Source organism: Pteronotus mesoamericanus, unplaced genomic scaffold, assembly GCF_021234165.1.
Source record: "Pteronotus mesoamericanus isolate MK-2021 breed Mesoamerican mustached bat unplaced genomic scaffold, CSHL_Meso_final contig_24, whole genome shotgun sequence".
NCBI lineage: Eukaryota > Metazoa > Chordata > Mammalia > Chiroptera > Mormoopidae > Pteronotus > Pteronotus mesoamericanus.
The window spans coordinates 10,934,461-10,957,758 of record NW_026555100.1 but is presented as its reverse complement, the minus strand read 5'-3'; the positions used below and the strand labels follow the sequence as shown (position 1 = coordinate 10,957,758).

The 23,298-nt window shown below is 35.3% G+C and overlaps 1 protein-coding gene across 2 annotated transcripts in view; it reads right to left on the bottom strand.

The window, feature by feature from the left end:
* The window catches only part of CTNNA3 (catenin alpha 3), a 1,483,556-nt gene that overhangs the window by 1,064,632 nt on the left and 395,626 nt on the right, over positions 1 to 23,298 (bottom strand). For both annotated transcript variants that reach the window (XM_054572720.1, XM_054572719.1), the window contains exon 7: positions 10,091 to 10,294. In XM_054572720.1, coding sequence (XP_054428695.1) covers positions 10,091 to 10,294 — 204 coding nt within the window. The remainder of the gene's footprint in view (positions 1 to 10,090; positions 10,295 to 23,298) is intronic.

Genomic DNA, 23,298 nt, shown 5'->3' with positions numbered 1-23,298 from the left:
AGATCCATTACGCTATAGTAGCTCACAGAACTCAGAGCAACATTTACTTACCAGATTTAACTTTTATAACGCAAGAACAGCCACACGCAGTGGATGAGAGGGCAAGGTATGGGGTCAGGGTGCTCAGCTTCCGTGCCCTCCCCAGTCACGCCATCTTCCCCACAAATGCATGTGTTCTCCAACCTCAAAGCTCTCCAACTCCATCCTTGGTTTTTTTGAAGGCTTCATTACAAAGGCATAATTAGTTAAATCATCAGTAAACTGGTGATTGAACTCAATAGCCAGCCCTTCTCCTTTTCCTGGCAGTTCAGGGGGATGGGACTGAAAGTTTAACAATCCTCTTATCACAGGGTTGGTTCTCCTAGCAACCAGCACCCATTCTTAGGCCCATTGTCACTTCATTAACGTATCAAAAGATACCTTGATTATTCTCACCACTTAGAAAATTCCAAGGGTTTTAGGAGCTCTGTGCCAGAAATGAGGCAAAAAAACAAATACGTATTTATTACAAATCACAATACCACAAATGGAAATAGATCTATAAAGATAATCCAGCGACTTATAATTTATTAGCATAAAGATAGGCTTAATGAAATATGGCTTGTTTTGAAAGCAAAAAAAGTCAGAAGTTTATCAAATATTTGAAAGAAACCTGTTTATAAATTAATGGTCAGTATTTATTTAGTCTGATATCCCACCTTTTCTTCTTCCCCCTGTATTTCATCTAAACTGAACTGTTTATATTCCCCACACCAAAAGTACTGCACTGATTCGTGCTTCTGTGCCTCTGCACAGAGCTACCCTTTCTGGAATTCCCACATCCCCATGCTTCAGAGGCCATCACCTGAGCTCTCTCCTGTCAGAAGCTTTCCTTGACTGACCCCAAGGGAGAGAGCCACTTTCTGACTGGTGCTGTTATTTTACTTAGTATAGCTCTTTCCAAACTTTATATTTCATCTATCTTTTTTGGCCAATACAGAATCTGTCAATAAAATGTATTAAATTCTTCTTAAAATCCTTAATATGCATTATGTCAGCTATAATACTTACTTGGTCACATAATTTCTTAGGTGATCACACATCTTGGTCTGCTTGGGACAGTCCTGACTTATGCCTTTTGTAGATCAATTAAGGCCTGATAATTATTTTAGAGCACCTTTGTCCCTCAAAAGTACCCTGGTCTGAATAACAAATTACATGATTACCCTAATAATTTCCTGAATATCACTAATAGGAAATTAAGTACTAAAGAAGGCCAAATATACTGACCATGGTTGCTAACACAGGATAATATTCCATTATTAAAGGCCCATCAAAAAAATATATATATACATAACCTTTTATTTTTGCTATTAACTGATATAGTAGATTCTGTGGAGCTTTACTCAGATACCCATTTTCAGCCAGAAATGTCAGCTATGAGGGCTCAGAGCCCTTTGCCTTCCCAGGAATAGCTTGTAGCTGCAGGGAGCTGCCCTGTCTAAAGTTCCACAGCCCCCAGTTGTGACCCACAGGTAATGACTCACAGATGCAGGGATACAAAGGCTCTCCCCTAATTTTGAGACAATGGAAAAGGGTCGTGTTAACTCCAGAGGTCCCCAAAGGGTAGCTGAGAATTTTATTGTAAGTCACCTTCGCCCTCTGCCCAATCCTGCCTTCCTTGCTTCCTTACATGTATACGTCCCAAGAAAATACTCCAATAAAACTTCTTCATGCTCATCTTTATGTACTTGGCTTCCAGGATACCTGATCTAAGACAAGAATCCTACTCTTCATTCTAATATCATCTCCTAGGAAGGAACTATGCCAGGCTCAGGACCCCTCGCCCCCCGCTTTTTTTTAACCAAGTTTGAACTAATACTTCATGCCCAGACTCTTGCTTCCTACTTTATTCCTGTCATTTCTATCGTTTAACCTGTTTCTCTTTTTATATAACAAAGAGCTTTGAACAAAGTCAATGTTTTTTGGGTTTGCTTTTTTTATTTTTTTTTTTAACAGCAGGAACTTCCAAGACCTCTATCCGAAATGCCTAAATACTGGGAATTAAAGGACCCCATTCTTGGGAAAGCATCAGTGGAAACTCTCCACAGGTGAATGGCTGTCCTGCCTACAAATATTGGTAATGATGGCTATCTCTGCCAGAAGGCAAAAGATGAAGACAGAAGACTCAATCTTTCTGCTCTCTAGCTTAGAGGATGCAACCTTCGGGGACTTTCACTTATGCATTGCTCTCTACCTAGAGTCTTGCCACTTCAGGATATCCTCCATTAATTTTTAGTTATTTTGACTTTACACAATTACCTTATTCTCTTCATGTGCTCTGGTTCTATCTAGTTAGCCTCCCCGCTCCTTTTTTAAAAAATAATATGGTTGCCTATTTTTTTGTTATTTTAATTTTTCTTATTAAGTAATCATGTAGCTTGCATTTCTATAGAATCCTCTCTGTTAACTTTACCTTTTAAGAGAGATTAAAACAGTAAAGCACAAAAGACAGGTCTATGAACGGAGTCCATTCCTTCAACAGAGGAATCTAGATGCCTCATTTTCCCCAATCCACAATGCACAAATCCACCTTAAATCCCAAAGTGGACAATTTATGCCAGATTTAGATAACCCCAAACCTAGCTTGTCAAGAAAGGCTCAGAATAATTATTTAATAATCAATCAACCAAGAAACTCAGGAACCTTTAAAAGAGGAATAAGGCTAGATCCCAAAGCAGCTCAGAAGAATAATACTAAAATAATTCTATCTTTTCCAAAAGAATTCAGATTTCATTACTTGCCTAATGTCTAAGTCCTTAAATTAAGAAAAGAGAAGAAAGCACAGAAGAAAAGCCCATTTGTGTCTTAACCACACCCTCACCATTTATAATTTCTCTCAACTTTTTCTTTGATTGTTGAATTCTTGGCTCCTATATCCCAGCTTCAATATTTGTCTTCAGTCTCTTTGATTTTGAAAATTCCTTTACGTCTCCTTGGATTTTGATCTCATATTCTAATCTGAGTTTGGTTCATCTCTCTGATTTTGACATATCTATTACCATACAAACCTATATATGATACTATTTATTTTTCTTTAGTTGGCTGAGGTTATAAAATACAGATATATAAACCGAAAAACATGGTATTCAACATAATCGACCACCCCAAAACCAGCCAGCTACCACTGTATTGTAATGGAAAATTTTAAGTTTTTAAAAACGTAGAACATATAATACACTGTACCTGATCCAATAATGGGCCAAATCTAATATACAGTCTATGACAAAACAAGAAAGAAAGAAAAAAGGAAACAGATTTGGAAGCTGCCTTTACTATTTTAGAATTTTAATTCTAACCTGTCTCTAGTATTCAAAGAGTTATTGCACATAGATCATCCTAACTGCTTTGCCTTACCATCATGAGAAATAAGGCTGAAATTATTTCCAAAATGGATTTTCAGTAGAGAAGTGGAGGCCTTATATGGAAGAAAAAACCCATAACAAATCTCCATTGGCTTTATTGAATCTTTGTAATTCCCGAAGACAGGGAATGCATTAAACCCAAGACATACAAATGAGGTAGGTCTCTGAATAACAAAAACCATTCTATTTGATTATCTTACTCACTCAACAAATACATAATGAGAACCAACAATGTGCTTTCACATAAGACATCTGGATAAGAAAATACTGGGCAAGTGAGAGGTCTAGAAATGGGATTTGGCCCTGCATGCAGTCCAGGCCCGACTCATTTACTCTGCCAGAGCCATCTCTTGCTCAACTCTCCAATATCCCCCCAAAGTAAAGTACTAATCTGAGGGCTAACTTCACCAATAATTCTAACTGAAAACCCTCCCAGCAAGACAGTCAAACGAAGGAAGAATATCAACATAATTTCAACCCACCCCCAGAAAAATACCCATGTCTGCTGATTCTTAGAACTAAAGCATGTTGATGGTCACCCACTTCCAATTACAGTTTCACCAATTATAGAAATACCACCATTTAAAACCAGCTGATTTCCTTTTATCCTTCCTTCATCAGAAAGCGTCCTCGTTCTGCCCCATCCACATGGAGAATCCCTTAATTATGTTGTAAATTAGAGAATGTGGAATAGACCTAACCAAGCTTGGAGCTATAACAAAATCAGCAGAAATATATTTGAAAAGTATACTTCTAACTTTTAAAAAACAAAAGTTAAACTTTGAGTCAGAATTTATTGGGGTGACATTAGTTAATAACATTATATAGGTTTCAGGTGCACAGTTCTATAATATATCACCTGTATATTCACTATCCCAAGTCAAGTCTCCTTCCACCACCATTTATACCTCCCATACCCTCTTCATCTTCTCTCTTAACCCCCTTTCCCTCTGGTAATCACCATACTGTTGTCTGTGTCTATGACATTTTTTGTTGGTGGTAGTAGGATTGTTTTTATTATTATTATTATTATTATTATTATTATCCCTTCACCTTTTTCACCCAACCCAGCAGCCCCCTCTGGACTATGTTTTTTACTATGTAGAAATCTTATTTTGGAATTTGGTCAGATATGGATCCAAATGCAGAGATGGATAATAAAACTTTGTTTCTGAATATTCACAATGATTTTTAGAAGAGACCTTTGCAAACGCAGGCCTTTTTATAACAGGTGGTTCATCATATAAATTTACTAGATATTTAAAACTCATTTTATTTGATATCAGAGAAGCTGTTTCTTTATTACATGGCATATACAAAATGCAATAATTTCATTTACTCTTTCATTTATTCCAAAATACATTTCAGCTTTACCCAAATACCAGGCATTTTGCCTGGGGCTTGGGATGAAACAGTAAATAAAAGACATGTGATTTGTCAGCATGGAGTTTACAGTGAGTAAGGGATACTAACTAAAAATGGATTTGAAATGCAAGGATTGATGACTCTTCCATAAGAGACTGGGGAGGGCTGGTATTAGTGTATGTCCCGGGTCTCCCAGAGATGTCCATAACTCCCAGGATCTGTCAGTATGTTACCTTACATTGCAAAAGGAACTTTGCAGATGTAATTAAGATTAAAGGCCTTGAGATGAGATAATTATCCTGGATAATCTGGAAGGGCCCTTAAGAATTATATGAGTCCCAAAAAGTAGAAACATTTCCTGGCTGCAGTCAGAGAGAGAGAGAGGTGAGGACAGAAGCAGGGTCAGAGAAATGTGACGTAGCTGGCTTTGAGTGGAGGAAGAGGGCCATGAGCCAAGGAATGCAGGTGGCCTCTGCAAGGCAGCTGGAAGAGGCAAAGAAACGGGTTCTTCCCTACAGCCTCAGAAAAGAATGCAGCCCTGCTGACACTTCCACTGTAACCCAGCGAGACTTGCGTCAGACTCCTGACCAACAAACCTGGAAGATACTTGCACTATTTAAGCCACAAAGGTTTTTACAGTAGCAGTAGAAGACTTCATTACATATATTATACATATTATATATATATATATAACATATACATACATATACACAAATTTAAAAGAAAAATATTAGGGCAAACATACATAATCATAAATAGTGTTAAGTTGTTGTCTGTTTTATCTGTTATAGACCCATCTGATCTCATTTCCTACTAATTTCTAACCAATGAGACAAGACAATGAAATTACTGATCATACAACTTCAGTGAAAAAAAGTGATGGAGACTTACTGATCTATTTAAGGAAATAAAGTAATTTAGACTCAAACTGGTCATGTGAACTGAGCCTGAAAAAAACATAAACTGCATTTATTTCTCACTTCTCTGGACTCAATAGGCTACAAAATTTAAAACCTTGAAGCAACAGTCACATAAGAGATCTACAGACTTTGATGAGTATTACTCTTATGTTTTCATGATTATGTTTATTTTATCTGAATTATCATCAAGTATTTATCAATATAGCTCAATTACAAAAGCTACTAATTTATTGGGAAGGCAAACCAGGTCCAACAAAAGAGACACACTAGTCTTCCAGTTAGAAAGTTGAGGACTTCAGTACAAGAGCTGTCCTAAAACCTTTGAGCAAACTGAAAAAGGTTTGAATTCAGATAGTTCCAGGAAAATATATTCCCTTTCATAAAAGATGATAAAACAGCTATAGAAAAGCATTATTTGTGATATAAACCAAGAGTAAAAATAAACCTGGAAATATGTTCTGATAATTTACCTCAGTTTTCCATATTGGTTCCTGCTTTTAATTCCCATATTCATTGGCTCAATCAGACTTTAGCGATAGGCCTAAAATTCAGGGCTAAAATTCTGCATTGTATATGAAAGTAAACTATTATACTAGTTCTGGAGTGCTATTTCATAATACTGTAAGTTCACATTTTTTATTATTACTAGGTTGTACTCATCAATAAAATGTTACCATGATGTGTAAATAGATGGGCTTCTGATCATGTGGACCAACATCATATAAATTTAGGTCCTCCCACCCTGACTTCTTCACCAACATCACACCATATCACCGCCATACATTACTCACACACACTATCTTTCGTTTCTTAAAAAATAAAAATTGCCTTCCTCGACAAGTATTTAACATTATGCCTAGAAGAAAGGAATACATGAATATCCCTAGATCACTCAAAGCGCAAGCCTTCTGCCTCTGTGCTCTTTCTTTACCCTATTCCTGTTCTCACCATTAACCCTCCCTCCATCTTTTCTCCACAGTTACCATATAAATATAATAAATAATTTCAAATTAATTGCTTCAGGCACATTGTCATTTTAATTTAAAAGACTGAGAAGAACCAAATACTAAAATTCAATTTACCTGCACCCAGATAACAATTGTTGAGCCCCTGCTACCTGAAAGTCTCCGCGCGAAGGACCAGAAACACAGTCTCCACTCTCCTAACCTGCCTATCTAGTGGAGGAGGCAGACAAGGAACAGAAAAATTCCATCTGGGATGACAGCTCTAAAGGGGGATATGCCATGAAAGAGAGGTATTGCAGGGGGTGTCTGCACTCCTTCGCCAGAAGGGGAAGAAGAGAAAACATGGAGGAAGGAGGAAGAAAGAAGAAAACGACCTCCATTAAATATAAATAATAATGCATCAATCAATTTAATGACCAAGAAATATTTGGATTCCTACAACTAAGTCTACCTTAAAAAGTTAAAATTAAGATAATCATCTGACAGGCTAAAAAAAAAGCAACTTACCTTTTGTCTCAATTAGTTAGATATTATAAATAAGAAAAGTCTCTTTACACTTCACTCTTCGAACACAGAACTTAACTTGTTTTAAAATTAAAATGTCCAACAGAAGTATATTAATAACATAAATAAGTTTTGTGTACTTGACCCGTGGTCCTTCAAACTGAACATCAGGTTAAATCCTCATTAAGTAAAAGAGCAATAAGACATAGAAAAGTACAAATATCTTTTCAGTGTCTTACTTAGCATATTTGATACCTGGAGTAGATACTTTTCAAACATCTCTCTCTTCTATATAACAAAATTACATTTCAGTAATAATCAGTCATAATCATTATTTTCCTGATCTGTTCTTTAACTTTAAAGTGATAGATGATTTTCAAAAAGAGAATAAATTTCAAAGTTATTAATCAAATTCATTAGTAATCAAATTCAATGAAATATTCCATGTATGAAATTTTCACAACAAAATTATTACCCCTCACAATTCACTTTCATTATGAACTTAATTTTTTACTTAAAAAAGTCTCTAAGTGATCACATAAAATAACAAAATTGAAGTAACTCTATTTCTAGTTCTTTGTCTTTCCAATTACTCTGTCATCACTTTATTTTGAATATGCTATTTTAATATACAAAAACTATAACACTTATTAAAGGATAACCATAAATGTGCTCATTTGAATCATGTGCACATATTATTAAAACAATAGTAACCACAGCAATTGCTTAGAACTTAGAGACACAAAACAATTTTGTGAAAAACATTTTATCAATGACATTTAGAATTGGTGGTGCATGGTGATAATACAAAGGAGACCAGCTTTTAGTTGGTTTTATTGCCATTTATAAATTTCCAGAAACAGTGTGCTTCCTTAATGATTGCAACCAGGGCAGAATGCTCCCATAACTTCACCCTTGGTATGAGTAGTTTTTAACCCGAACAGTTTTTAAGCCCAAGTGGAAGAAAGCCATAAAAACACCACTATTTTTATGTGATATATATTTTTACACACAGGACCAGCCCCAAGGGCCTGTGACTGCACACAGAACTCTGTGTTCCAAAAGGCCTACCCTTTGTTTTAAATGCTCTGCTACCACAGTCTTGACATTCTTAATGACTTTACCTTTGAATTTGTGTTATATAGGACTTATATAGTGAAGTCCTATGGGTCCTAATGAAGCAAATAACCTAGACTAACAGGTGTCCTGGCTTCCCAGTCCTTTCCAGGGACAGATCCTCAGCAACCTGTTCCTGCACCCAGTGATTGTTACCACCCTTTGCTCCCGGTAGTGTCCTTGGCACAAGGCAGTGTGGGTTAGGGTCATGGGTCAGGGACACAGACACCTGTGAGTACCTGGATGCTCCCACAAGTATCTTTATATTCTAAAGAACTTAACATTAAATAGCAAATAAAAATAACCTTTCTCGGGTCAATGGAGACTGAATAAAGGAAAAGCTGTTTTTTTCCCCTCCCCTTGAACAACGGGCTTTGCATTTTCATTTTGCACAATTATGTAGCCACCCTTGCCTAGGTATGTGTGTGAGTGTGGGCATGCACATCCATTTGTGTTTGTATCTAAAAGAATAAAATAACTTTATATTCGGTGTAATTTCGATTAAATTTATGTATAATTTCATAATTTATAGACAAGATAAACTTACATGTAACTTTATTATTTTTATCTATAAAGGTGAATATAATAATTTAATAGTCCACAGATCAGGAGAGAAGGAATTCCAATACAATATTATCTTCTGAGGTTTTTTTAGTGGGTGCATTCCCTTAAAATGTCCTTTTTCAACTTTATGTTTGTTTATTGTTCACACTATTAGAAATTTTAAGTAATAACACACTATATGCTAAAAATGGGTTTATTCTACCTTAGAAGCAGGACATAACATTACTAAAATCTTCTTATTAACAAAATCTACTTTACAACTTTGATTCCTTGACATGCAAGACATTGTTGGTCAGGAGCCAAAGTCATCAAATATTAAGAATATGGAGATACAGTAAAGGTATTGAAAAGTCCTTAAAACTCACTAATTTAGCACATCAATTATTCACATAAATTCTCATATGGAACAATCCTAATTCTTCAGTTTCATGCCCCAAAACTTATATGCTTTGAAACTAATGTTTAAAAACATACTTTCATAAGACTTGAATTATTCCATTTATAGTAAGGCACATCAACAAAACATTCTTATTATAAACCTGTTTTGTTGAATGCTATTATTTGAAAAGCCTTCGTGATTAATATATAGTTGACAATGTCTTCAAGACTTCCTTCATTTTGAAAATGGCACTAAGATTTGGGTGTAAGAGTAGGAATAAATCCTCCACAGATGGATGTTAATATACATGTGAAATGAATATTTCTTATACGAATATTTATCTAAATTTAATAGCATTGCTAATATTCCTAAAAGGTAGCTAAAACTGCCAAAGCTCTATGGTAGTATGTCACACTTGAAAAGGTTAAGAGCCATCTGAACTACATTAGTTCTTTATACCTTCAAAAATGTCCCTGATCCCTGCAGCATTGACTTTATCCAACACTATCTAAATTCTAACTTTGATATTCATCAACTTCAGCCTGAGAACCCTGCCCTTTTCTTGATCTTTTTATGTTTTAAATTGATGTGCAAGTCTAGTTTCCTTTCTCCCATCCTGACCCTGACTTCCTTGTACAACTAGTATTTAGATACTGTCTCAAACCAAGCAATCATATGGAAACAACCTTCTGGTTAAATTCCATTCCTAGAAACTTCTCTCACTGCTGTACCCTGTGAGCAATGTGAGAAGAACCCACTCAGAAAGCCAATCCATGTAAAATCATGTACTCATTTATAATTTATCACATTTTGTACACAAAAAGAAACTGAGCACATGCCCAATGTGTAGAAGGGGGTAAACCAGTTACTCACGTTGTTCATGTACTCTGAAAGCAGGTCCTGCAGAGCCTGGCGAATGGCGTTGCATTCTGCGATGATCCGCTCCCGGTGGAAATCCCTCGTGCAAGAAGAGTCAGCCAGCAGAGCAGCCCCACTGATAATGGCTTCAAGACGTTGCTCTAGTGATGGTCTTATTTCCTCCTCAGTCACTGTGAGTGGATCCAAGACAATCAAATTCTAAAGAAAAAACACATTTGGATGGTTAGAACTTAAAGGCACCCAATTTTAAAGAAAAATAAATACTATTTTGTTTTCATGTTTAGAATGCGGATAAGAAAATCGCACTTTTACTACCTCACCTAGTTCATCTGTAATTCTACCTAGCAATTATTATTCAGGTGAGTGACAAAAATTGTACTATATGATCATCAGTTCTAGATTCAGACAGACCTCTATTCAAATCTTGCCTTTCCCTCTCATTGATAGTGGTGAGCTAACTCAGGTGTCTTCTGTACTGAGAACCTCACCTTCCTGATTTGTAAAGTATTAATGTTGCTTGTCTCATAAAACTGTTGTAAGAACAATATGAATGCTTAATACAGTGCATTGCACGTTATTATTTATAACATTCACCCTTATAGAGAATTTCATTGTTGACATAATATTTTCACATATGTAATCAAATCCTGACAACACTATAAAGAGGTGGGCAGCAAAGATATTGTTAATCACATACCTGAATTAATGATGAGTGAGACTGAGTCTGTTTTACCCAAGGTCACTGAACAAATAATGGTAAAGTTCAGACAAGTATCCAGGCCTAATAATATCTAATTCAATATTCATTTCATTACACCTTACTGTAAATCATACACTCTAATTAACTTTAACATATCTAAAAGAGTTTTGAAATGTAATTATTCATTGAAAAAGTAAAACTCCATCTTTCTGTTGATCTATTATAACTCCCAGCTATTTCCCACTATTGAAAACTGACATGGTATTTTTAAGGTTTCCATTAGATATGTCTCCAAGCAATAGAAGTCAAAATAATCTATATTCTCTGAAGAAAAGATGAAAAGTATGAGGGTCTAATGGTTCTTTATTAAAATACCTCAAGAGATGAAGCTTTTCCAAGGTTTAAAAGGCATAATGTGGCAATTAGAGAGTTAGTATCGAATGAAAGCTCTGTGAATAATCAATCACTAACATAAAATGAAATCATTTAATAACCTTCAAGTGTGTGTACATGTGTAAATCTATATATACACACAAACACACACTGAAAATTATTGATCTTTAGAGTGTGTAACCTCATAATTAAATTTTATATAACACGTATAGAGAGAGGGGCCTATGTATATGTGTGTATATAAAATCTTAAACTGATCTTTGCATTATATTACATTACAATAAATACTTGGGGATCAAAAGTAACCAGGATAAAATTTTAAAAGCTATAACTCCAGGAACAAGCTAGTAAGAGAAAATTATTACAGAAACAAATACTCTTAAAACAATTAGAAAAAATTAGTACTAAGTAAAGTTCAGATATTATCTAATACAAAATATAAACTCTATTTCATATGGAAAAAATGAAATTAATTTTATAAATGCTAAATATAATATTTTTGTTATCCAATGATAATTTTTTGATGACACAATAATCCCAACCATGGGCTTGTCCATCAGTCAAGGATTCATTTACATTTAAATCTACTCCCTTATTTCAGTTGCCACAAACATTCCACTCCAATGTTTCATAACAATAATTAAACCAATTAGAACCTCTTTGCCAATGTCCTTCCAATGTTATAACATCACTAAAAAGAGACACTGTAGACAACACAACTGTTCTTTGATTGCTCTAATGAAATCAGAAGATGTGGTAGGAACAGTTAATCTGTCTCCAGCAGTGTGATGATACAAAAATAAATTAAATTTCAAATCTGTTTATCTATAAGAATTGCAAGAAAAAATTGATAATTTTGGGATGTGATTTTATGTCAGAAAATAGCCTCTATTATATGATTAAGTCATTCCATTTCCTGCTCTATGGGGCCATTCCTCAAACCATCCTAGCCTTTGGATTTTTACATGTTTGACATTTAAGACTCCTCAGATTTCTCAGGCTCATCTGAACACAAACCGTGGCACGCTCTGACACCTGATACCCACACACAGGCCTCTTGATTCCTCTTAGGCTACTGTCCCCCTATTCACATTCTGTATCAGTTTTCACTAAGCTTGTCATCAAATCATTAAAAAGGTAAATTTTTAAAAAACAAATTGAATGGTCTGTGAAATACCCTTGGATATTTGAGACCTACTGAAATAAAGAACTGTCTCTTCTGGAATTCAGCAAGATGATGAAATAAGAATATCTATACCTCATGCCCCTACAGAAACACTGATTTTCACATGACCCATGAATGAGAATAGCTTTATGGAAGCCTGGGATTACAGCTGAGATCTCAGGCAGATGCCTGCACTCCCGTGTTCACAGCAGCATTATGCACAACAGCTAAAATATGGGGGGAAAATCTAAATACCCATTGACAAATGATGAATAAGGAACATGTGGTTTAGACATACAATGGAATATTATTTGGTCTTAAAAATAATCCTGTAATTTGAGACATATCATAAAAACAAATATTGTATCATTTCAATTATATGTGGAATGTAAAATAGTCAAACGCATAAGCAGAAGAAGAAAGCAGTAGCTTTCAGGGGCGAGTTGGAGGGGGAATACGAAAGTGATGGTCAAAGGGAACAGACGCTCTGTGCGCAGCACAGTACCTCTAGCTAACAGTACTGTATTGCATACCTAAATTTTACTAAGAGGATGGGTCTTGTTTATGTGAAGCATTCTTACCACACTAATGATAATAATAAAGAAAATGATGGGTATGGGGGAAACTTTGGGAGGTGATGGATACGTTTATGGCATTGACAGTGGTGATGGTTTCAGAGGGTATGCTTGTCCCCCAAGTCATTTAGTTGCGTACATTAAATATGTCCAGCTTTTCACATTAGTCCTACCTCAATAAGTGATTTATAAAATAAATAAAGCTCATCTTTTTAAAAAAATGGAAAGAATTATTCTTCTGAACTAGTACAGGAATGTAGGAATGTGCTGAAACATTTTTCAGTGTGTTTTCATGACATTAAATTCCATGAAAGACAAACAACAGTATGTTTTATTTTCAGGATCCTATTCTATTGAACGCAGAGTGTATTTCCCCTTTTCCTAGGTTCTGCTCAATGTACACTTACCTCCCTAACACTTTGATTGCTAACAGAAAATTATTTTTCAAAAAAATAAGAGTTCTAACTCCATTATCTCCTATTTGATTACTGTATTTTAGGCAATAATATAGTTCAAAGATTAAGAAACCAGGTGTAACTCCTGAGAGCAGTTAGCCTGCATTTGAATCTGGCTAATTAGCCATAAACAAGTTCTTCTGTGTTGTTATCATCTGTACTCTCATCTCTTTCAGCTATCTTGCAACTTCTTTGGTTAATTGGATTCCTCATTTTTTTCTTCATACTATTTCTCAGAATTGAGGACTCTAAGTAACTTCCATAAGATCACTCAGCTAATAAGTAGTAGAAGCAAGATTCTGTCCAAATATGTCTATTTTCAGTTCCATGTTATAACTATTATGCAACACTGCTTTCATTGTCTTATTAAATTATTATGAACCATATGATTAATTTATAAATGTGAAAATTGAAGGTGAGCAAAATTATATAACTTGTCTGGTAATACTCTTAAAAGAGAAGATTTAGGATACTAATCCAATTTTATATAACCCAAGCCACATACTTTCTATTATGCTGGGGAAACTGAGATTAGACCACCTGATGAACCTCTGCTCTTCTACTTCAACACGTTTTCCATCCATTTTTTTCTTCCAATTTTTCTTCAAAAATGATCTCTCCCTCTCTCTCTCCTTCCCACCCCCATCTCTTTCTTTTCAAGGCTAACTTCTCTTTTTGGGCTCTGATCTCAAGCCCTAAGTCCTCTTCCATTATCCCTTCCTTAAATTTTGAGTCCCTCTTCAGAGTCTGCTATGTGACAGGAATTGGTAGTACAGTGGAGAGCATCTCCTACGGTCCTCACAGGGCTCATAGCCTAGAGGAACAGACAGATATTAACCAAATAATTACATAACTATATAACTGGAATGTGGATGTGTGATATAAAGAAAGTACTGAAAGTAAAGTAGACGTTGACCAGGCATAATTGGACAATTGGGTAAAGAATCAGGATAAAGGCAAAGCAGATAGAAGATCTAGGGAACTCATAGTACTCCCACGGTGGGCTTTAAATTTCCACAAAATGTGGCATTGAAAATTTGGAGGTAATCTCACCCAGAACTTATCAGGTCTATTAAATAGGCATCAGGGTTATAATTATGTGCAACTTAGAGCAAGAGGCAGAACACTATGTAACCTGAAAACAAGGCAAAGGGAAAAGATGGGCTTTACCCCGAAAATAGTTAAATCACCCAATCCAAACTTCAGTAGGACACAGAACATTTCCTTAAAGGCAGCAAAGAGGTCTGTGCAGGCAGAACAAGAATATGTATCACATTCATGTATAGAATAGAAATACAGGGAAGTCAGACCTTAAAAAAAATGACTACAATTAAATTGTAAAATCATTGGCACACTTAAGTATTTTAAAATATAAAGAATGTATATGACCCATGGACTGAGACTGTAATAACCAACCAAAATAATGATAAAGGGAATTAAAATGCTTTAAATCTTTTACAGGAGAAGTTGTAGTTTAAATAAACATTGTTGACCATTATCCTTTTTCACTGCAGCCTAAAGCCTATCTTTCAGGAAAGAACATACAATGTAAAGGTTATTTTAGTTAATATGAGTTATGGTGGAAGAAATCTCTGTGGCCTTGAGAAACACAAAAATAAATGCTAACTTTTTAGAAGATTGAGATCATGGCTCAATATGTATTTGAAAGTGATTAAAGTGAGGTTAATCCATATAAAATAAATGGGAAAGAATGCCATAATGTACTATAGAATAAAAAACAAAAGTTGCAGAATGATATACAGTAGCATCATATACATTAAAAAAAAACAAGCACACAACAATAGTTTAGATTTTCCTTGACCCCAGATATAAGTACATAAGACCCTAGGAAAAAGTCTAAGGAAAAAGACCAAAGCTGTAGCAATTGTTATCTCTGAAAAGAATCAATATTAGGGTGTTAATCAAAGATTTAATTTTTTTATTACAGTCTAATTGTGAATTATTTATAAAATTACAAACTAATTAAGATGTTAAATTCTTAAACTTTAAAAAATAAAATGATAAATATGAATCAAACATTTATTGTTCCTTTTGATTCTAGATATTCAACTAATTATATGGATCAAAATAGAAAAAAACAATGTTTCCTTTAGCTTTATTTACCAGAATGAAATATGATATCAAGCTTTTATATTAATTACTTTGAAAGAGTTTAAATTGGTTATGTTGGTTTTCATCATTACAATATTTAGTTAACATATCTTTTAAAAAAATAAAGACATGTGCCCTCTACCTTTGGTGGTGAAGCTTTACAATCAGAAAACCTCAATATGAATCTTGGCCCTTCACTCACATTAAAAAAGTGATTTAAGTTTTGCAAAACTTTATTTCATACATTGTAGAGTGGCAAAAATAAAACCTACACCTATCCTATAGATTTTATTGAATGTAGCTTTATAACATATTTTAATATCTGGTGGTGTCAGTCCTGCCTCATAGCTTCTTGCTAATACTATTTTTACTTTTATATACACTACGATCTATTCCTCATAAATAGAGCCACAGTATACTATGACAGAAGCTTCACTTACTAAAACAGAATACTCTATATACCACACTATCTATGGGTGTATATAGGCATGTATTCATTCCCACAAATATCTATCAGTCACCCAACACACTTCAAATTCTGAGCGAGGCTTTGGCCATGGCTGACCAGAACATATAGGAAGTTATAAAAAATCCTAAACAAGCTGAAGCATAAAATCAATATGGTTAGAAAAAGTTTTCTGTATTTTAATAAACATGATGTAATAAATCCTACTCATCATTCACACACTTTATATTCTATGATGAGATTGATCCTATTTACATTCAAAACACAAAAAAAATCTTACACCTATTCTCCAAAGTGAAATTGCCTATCAAAAGAGATGTAGCTATGATTATAATCAAGTACCAGCATTCTTCACAAAAACACATGCTACGTCTCAAGTTGGAAGCAGCAAAAATAATAACAGCATAGCATAAATGAGTTTCTCAAGCAACCATATTATCAATCTTCAGAGTGAGTGATAAAAATGGAACAAAATTTTCCTTATGATTACCCACAGAAAACACTACTGAGAGAGGTCACAGGCTCTCCTTTGTCTAGTATACCCTTATTTTAATGCATTTCCACTTAAATAATCTAAAGCATAGAAACTTTAGGTATAATGTAAAAGGAGGAAAAATGTGAGCAATAAACTACATATTAGCCAGATGATTAACACGTTATTTATACTACTTTGTTAAATTAGTGTAATTTACACACATAGTTAACTACAGATTCAGTTATATTGTCAAAATGTTCATAATTCACATTCTGTTGTGCATTAATTGATATAACATAAAAATAGAAAATATTTTAGAAAACACACTTAATATGCTTATAAAATAAATTAGATATACAGATTCCTTTAAAATTTTTTCTAAATAATAGGTATAGACCATTTAAATATCCCAATGAGTATTGTGATAATGGTTTTACCGGAGCACCAGTTAAAATTTCAATCATCTAATTATTTCATCTGAGGTACTAACCTCTTTTTCTAAGCACATTGCTATCAGAATTCAACAATTTGATTTTTGCATAGCACCGCACCATGAATTGTTTGCTTCCTTTTGTATCTAGTTATATCAAAAATAGAATAAACTTTCAAGAATTCTCCTATTTTCAAAACCTCACTAGATATTAGGGAGATGCAAATCAAAACAACCATGAGATACAACCTCAGACCTGTTAGAATGGTTATTATCAACAAGGCAAGTTATAACAAGTGTTGGAGAGGGTTCAGAGAAAAGAAACCCTCATTCACTGCTGCTGGGAATATATACTGGTATAGCTACTATTGAAAATAATATGGAGGTTTCTAAAAAAAAATTAAGAATAAAGTTACCATATGACCCAGCAATCCCTCTTCTGGGATTACCTCCCAAAACTTGAAAACATGTATTCACAAAGCTATATGCACCCCTATGTTCATTGCAGCATTATTCACAATGGCCAAGACATGGAGACAATCAAAACGTCCTTCAATAGAGGATTGGATAAAGATGTGGTATATATACACAATGGAAAACTACTTGGTCATAAAAAAAAGAAATACTGCCATTTGTGACAACATGGACAGACCTTGAGAATATTATGCTAAGTGAAATAAGTCAGTCAGAAAAAGATAAAAACCACATGATTTCACTCATATGTGGGATATAAAACTGAATCCCATGGTCGCAGACAGCAATGTAGTGGTTGCTACAGGGAAGGGGTTGGGGGAAGTGGAATGTGAAGGGGGGCCTGGCATACGGTGACGGAAGACGGTTTGACTTTGGCTCGGTGGGCACACAGTGCAACATACGGATCTAGTGTCGTAGAACTGTCCACGTGAAAGTTATATGTTTTTAACCAATGCCACCCCGATAAATTTAATTAGAAAATAAAACAAAAACAAAAAACAATAAAATAATTGTAATCCAGACACTTCCAAGATGTTGATTTTGTTGTAATATTCAATACAATATTGAATGCATCTTAGTACATCTTCTTACTTGAATATTGATGAGACAATATATTTTAACGAAGGAACAAGTGAAGTCTTTGTTATTATCTTTTTGAAAATATATGTTTACATGTTTGTTTTGTCATTGCTCATGGTCTATATTTAAACTATGTATAAAAAATCCTAACAATATATAAGCAATGATAATTTATTCTTTCCACCATGAACTTAGAGAAAAAACAGATGATTTTTATACACCATAACATAACTAAAAATAGAGCATACACTCTGATATTCTTAATTCTTTCAGTAATGTCATGTGTGTCCTGCCTTCTATGTCCATGAGTTTTGCTGGTTGCAAACCTATTTGAATATAAAACTGCAATATTTAAACAAATGTCTGAATAGTTCCTGCCATTTCCCAGGTTTATGGCAGTGCTTATGCCTGTGGAATTCTCCCAGAAAACAACTCATTGGCAAAGGAGAGAAAAGATACAAATGAAACAACTGGAAAAATAAATAATCCCATTTGTGCTCTATTTCAATTGATTCTACCTTCACTTCTGTCTGTAATTATGTCTTTTGGGAGAAATAGCAGGTTAAGTCCAAGCTTTGGATTCATAGGGACTGTACATAGTAGAGCACAGAAAAGAGCAGCAAGTGGAGCCCAGTCATACCTAATAACTATAAAAGTATCAAAGTTGTGTCTTCCCTTGGATCCCTTGAAAAATGATGACTGAGAACATGACTGCTAGGTGACACTGATTCCTACTACAGCATCCTTCAGATGCTCTTGATGTGGTCCCCAACTCCTTCCTCATGTTTTCTAAAACACTGCTATTCAAAGATTGTAGAGATGGTATTGTGAATATTTTGAAGTTACAACCAGCAAAGACATTTTTAGTATGAAAAGAGTTCAGAATCTGCTCTTTTCCTGGAGTTGAAATAAAATTAAAAATAAATTAACTAAAATGTTTCCAACTAATTTTTCTAGCTAGCTGGGACTAAAACAAAAAAATTGCTCTAGTTATTGTGTTCTAAAACTTATATTTAGAATGTAATCACCTGTAAGTGCCAAAAAATAATCATTTTAGATTCTTTATAAAAACCATAGTGTTGGTATGAAATTGGGACGAAACTGTATTGACTGTATACTCTAGAGTGCTGTCCAAAAGAACTCCCTATGACTATGAAGATTTTCTATATCTACAATGGCTGATACAGTAACCACTAGCTACATGTAACTGTTAAATACTTAAACTGTGGCTAATATAACTGAAGAACTGAATTTTTAATTTTATTTTTTTAATTGTTATTCCATTACAGTTGTCCCAATTTTTCCCTTGCCTTCCTCCGCTCAGTCCATCCCGTACCCGCCCAGTCCCTGTGTCCATGTCCATGGGTCACTCATCCATGTGCTTGGACTAATCCCTACCCCTTCTTTACACCATTTCTCTCCTCCCCTCTCCCTTCTGGCCTCTGTCAGTCTGTTCCATGTTTCCATGTCTCTGGTTCTTTTTTGCTTGTTTATTTTGTCCATTAGATTCCTCTTATAAGTGAGATCACATGGTAATCTTACTTAACTGCAACTTAAATTCAAATAGCTAACTGTGACAATTGGCTACTATATTAAACAACACAGTTTTAGAAACTGATTTCCATTTTATTTTCTGTAACATGAGATTCTTCTAATATGATAGACTCTTAGCTGGGTTTCACTAGGTAAAAGGTAGTGATGAACCTTCTGTTTAGAGGAAAGAAATCAGCATCTCTCTATCATCATTTGTTGCTTAGAAAAACTACCCCTTCCCCAAAATAAAACCACTAGGGGTGCCTATATGTATAGCAAAAGTGGTTGAATGATTGAGATTAAAAGGACTGTTTCCCTAAACTGGTGATAATCTTTGGAGAGGCTCCTGGGGGAGGATAGAATTTTATGCTGTGGTCTGTCATGAAGTCTCACTTTATCAGGTCCTTTCCCTGATGGCTTAGGAATAAGTTAAAGAAAGGGAGGCAGCTCCAAAGACTATGTGCCACTGTGTGGAAGGGTAAGAAGCTAGCCTTGGGTGGCTAGAATACACATAGTGAGTATCAGTGGGAGAAGAGGGAACAGATACCCTGAGAAAAAAGAATTCTGAAAGGAGAGATGGGCAGGACCATCTAAGACAACTTTCACAATTCCACAGTTTAATTCATTATGCTCCATTTCCTATCCCTCTCCTTTTTGTATCAAGGATATTGCTGGTGCTAGTCATAACAGGTATAGATGTATAATTGGAAAGGCCAGTCTCTGGCTTAACGTTCTTTCCAAAGTAAGAATACCTGTAGAAAAAAAAAATCAATTGATTATGTACTTACCACTGTGCAGGTACTTTTGCTTTCCTAGTTACATAATGACATACTAAAAAGTTGGTCAGAAAAATGTTAAACCAAGATCACTCCTGCTATTATTTGATCTTTTAGAGATTTTTACCAAAGGCCTTACTTTTTCCCTTCGTGCTCAATCAATTTGACTTAGGTTTTCATTCCACTAGGAAAAAGAACGTGTAAAATACAAGGAGGACAAAGAGGAGAAGAGAAAGGGGGTGGAAGGAAATGCAAAAAAGGTAAAGAGGGAGGGGAAAGGATGGGAGGATAGTTGAGATGAGAACAGAGAGGAATGGAGAGGGGAACAGGAGAAGAAAGAAAAGCAGAGGAAATGAGTAGAAAGACAGTAAAGGAGAAGCAGCAGTTTCATAAAACCTCTTGTGTTGTGCACACTGGCAACAATTAAACCAACGTGATACTGCGTTTAATGATTCAGCAGAAATTTTAGGTAGTAAAGGAATGATTACAAAAGTACTTAACAATCCAGTCCCCCAACATCCTTATCCTTATATCCTTATAAGGAGCTTTTATCCTTATAGATTTTAAAAGGCAACTGGTTTTTATAATTGTATAAGCTGCAGGTGTCTAACTTCCCTTTCTGCAAGCTCCAGTAGTCTCATAGCTTTGGTAAATGGGTATAAACAACATTTAAAAGAAAATTAATGTTTAAAAAATGCATCTATATATCCAGATTATTTTTCAATTAGAAACAGTCTTATGTAGTGTGAAATGCAATTAAAGAACATAAACTATATACTTTAATCAGAACACAATGCCATGAACGAAAATTCTATCACTGGACTCCATTTCAGACTTTTCTAATCAGGATGCCGTAAAATACTAGTTTTCCATTATGACTGCCATGCAAAACTATGGTAAGGACTCTTTGTCCCTTTTCCTTGCATACAAAGAAAAAAGTAATTGAATATGAGGCCAAAATCAGAGCTTGGAAGAAGTGCCTCATCTAAAGAGACTTGCAGGGGTACATATTAGGATAGTTAATGGGAGAAAAGTATCAGGTGCCAATGAAAACAAATTGAGGTAAAAATAGACAGGATTATTTCTCTGTACTCTGGATGAGGAATTATTACACTTAAAGGGTTTTCAATTTAACTTAATTGTGGTCATGGCAGCTATTTCCATATTTGAAGAGCTTATGGAACTAAAAGTGTGTGGAAATTTCGAAGTGTCCTCGAGAATTACATGAATGAAAGGGAAATGGGTCATTCATACATGTTCTTTGTCTAGTTCCCCACAGACATAGACTATGGTGTGGGAACTGACTGCGGGAGCAGGGGTCAGGAGGGTGGGATGGGTGGAGGAGGGAAAAATGGGGGCAGCTGTAACAGAATAACAATAGCAAATGATTTTATTAAAACTTCATTGGCAGAAAAGGAAAGAAAAGAAATGGGAGCTCTTTCTACTGATGAAAAGAGTAGAGCATCCCATCATCCCAATTTAAGGGCACTTTTCAAGTAAGGCAAAGCATTCTGATGTTCCTCCAAGAAAGCACAAAATTCTTTCAAAGTCAGGGTCCTCCGGTAACACGGCACCCACGTCAGCAGTGAATGTGATTCTCTACACAAAGGTGGTTCCGAGGAGACTCTTTGGTGAATTGTTGGCTGTTTGCAAGAGGTAAGGTAATCTCACCACCAAATCCATTCTTGATTGGGACCAGTGAATGTGGTACTGCATGCCTTCCACAGCTCAAGCCACTCCTCCTGCTCCATGATCCCAAAGATGCCCACAGCTCTTGCACCAGGAAGATAATAATGCTCAGTCTATTACCTTTTCCTCACTAATCTGCCCAAGCCCAAAAGAGAGTCATGTGTACAGTTTACAGTCACCTTTTCAATGAAAACTGTAACATAAACACCATACACATTATACCTAATACAAATATTTTAAGCCCTATATTTAAATGAATAATATACATGCTTAGAAATTCTTTAATGTCAGAAAATGTCAAATAAGTCTCACCATCTTCAGTATAATGTGTCTCAGTATGATGTATCTCATCTATTTTCCATAAAAAGGTCAATTGACCTCAACTGATGCTCTCTCAGTCTCTGGGGTCACTCACCTGATGGCTTTGTCTATTTGTTCCACAGCCTCATCCATCAACATAATTCACACACTGCCTCTGGCCTTCCTCCCTCTCTGTAAGACTGACCTCATATACTAAGCCAACACTCACCGATTAAGATGGAAATGTGAGAAGAAAAATATGGTCAGACTCATTCTAGACATTGAAGAAGCCACTGTGCCTGTTAGAGACAGCATGGTTTCCATGTGAAGCAAATAAGATTAATCTTCCTCCCACAAAGTCACTAACCTTCAAAACTCATGGCTACTGGCAGGCAGCTTAACAAAATAACCTCCCACAGCTGCAGGACAGATCCATGCATCTGTGCTGTATGCATTTGCTCAGGCTGCTCTTCGATCTGCAGGACATGACATATGCCATTTGATTGGCTTATAGTAGGATTGGACAAGAGTCAGAGAGTGTTGGCAGTCACCTCATGTCTATTCATTGCTTTTCATCTTTTCCCTTTGCTCTAGGGTTTTTGGTCTTTGCTCTTTTAAATCCCACCTGCTATATTATTCATTTAACTTCAAGTGGTCATTTGTGGCCAACAAAGCTGGGGTTTTGTGACCATATAACTTGCACTTAGTCCAAACTACTTAGATGTCACTAATCAACTTAAATTAGCATATTTCACTTTAATTGCTATTCTATCTTGGATTTCATATGTGAAAAGTAAACTGAGATTAGGAGATGGGAACTAAGGAGAGAAGTAGCGAAAGGATTTAGGCAGGACCAGCTACATAATGTGAGGGTTCAGTGCAAAATGGAAGTGCCAGGCCCCTTGTTTACAATATATTCAGAATTTCAAGCGGGCTACTTCCGACAGCGAGGCCCTTTGAGCTATGGAGCTCTAGGCACAGGCTGTGTGCCCAAGGAGACAACCACAGATTTGTAGGAGGAAACATGAGAAATTGTTGCATTTCTTTTAATCATTAAAGGTATTTATTATACAAACTAAT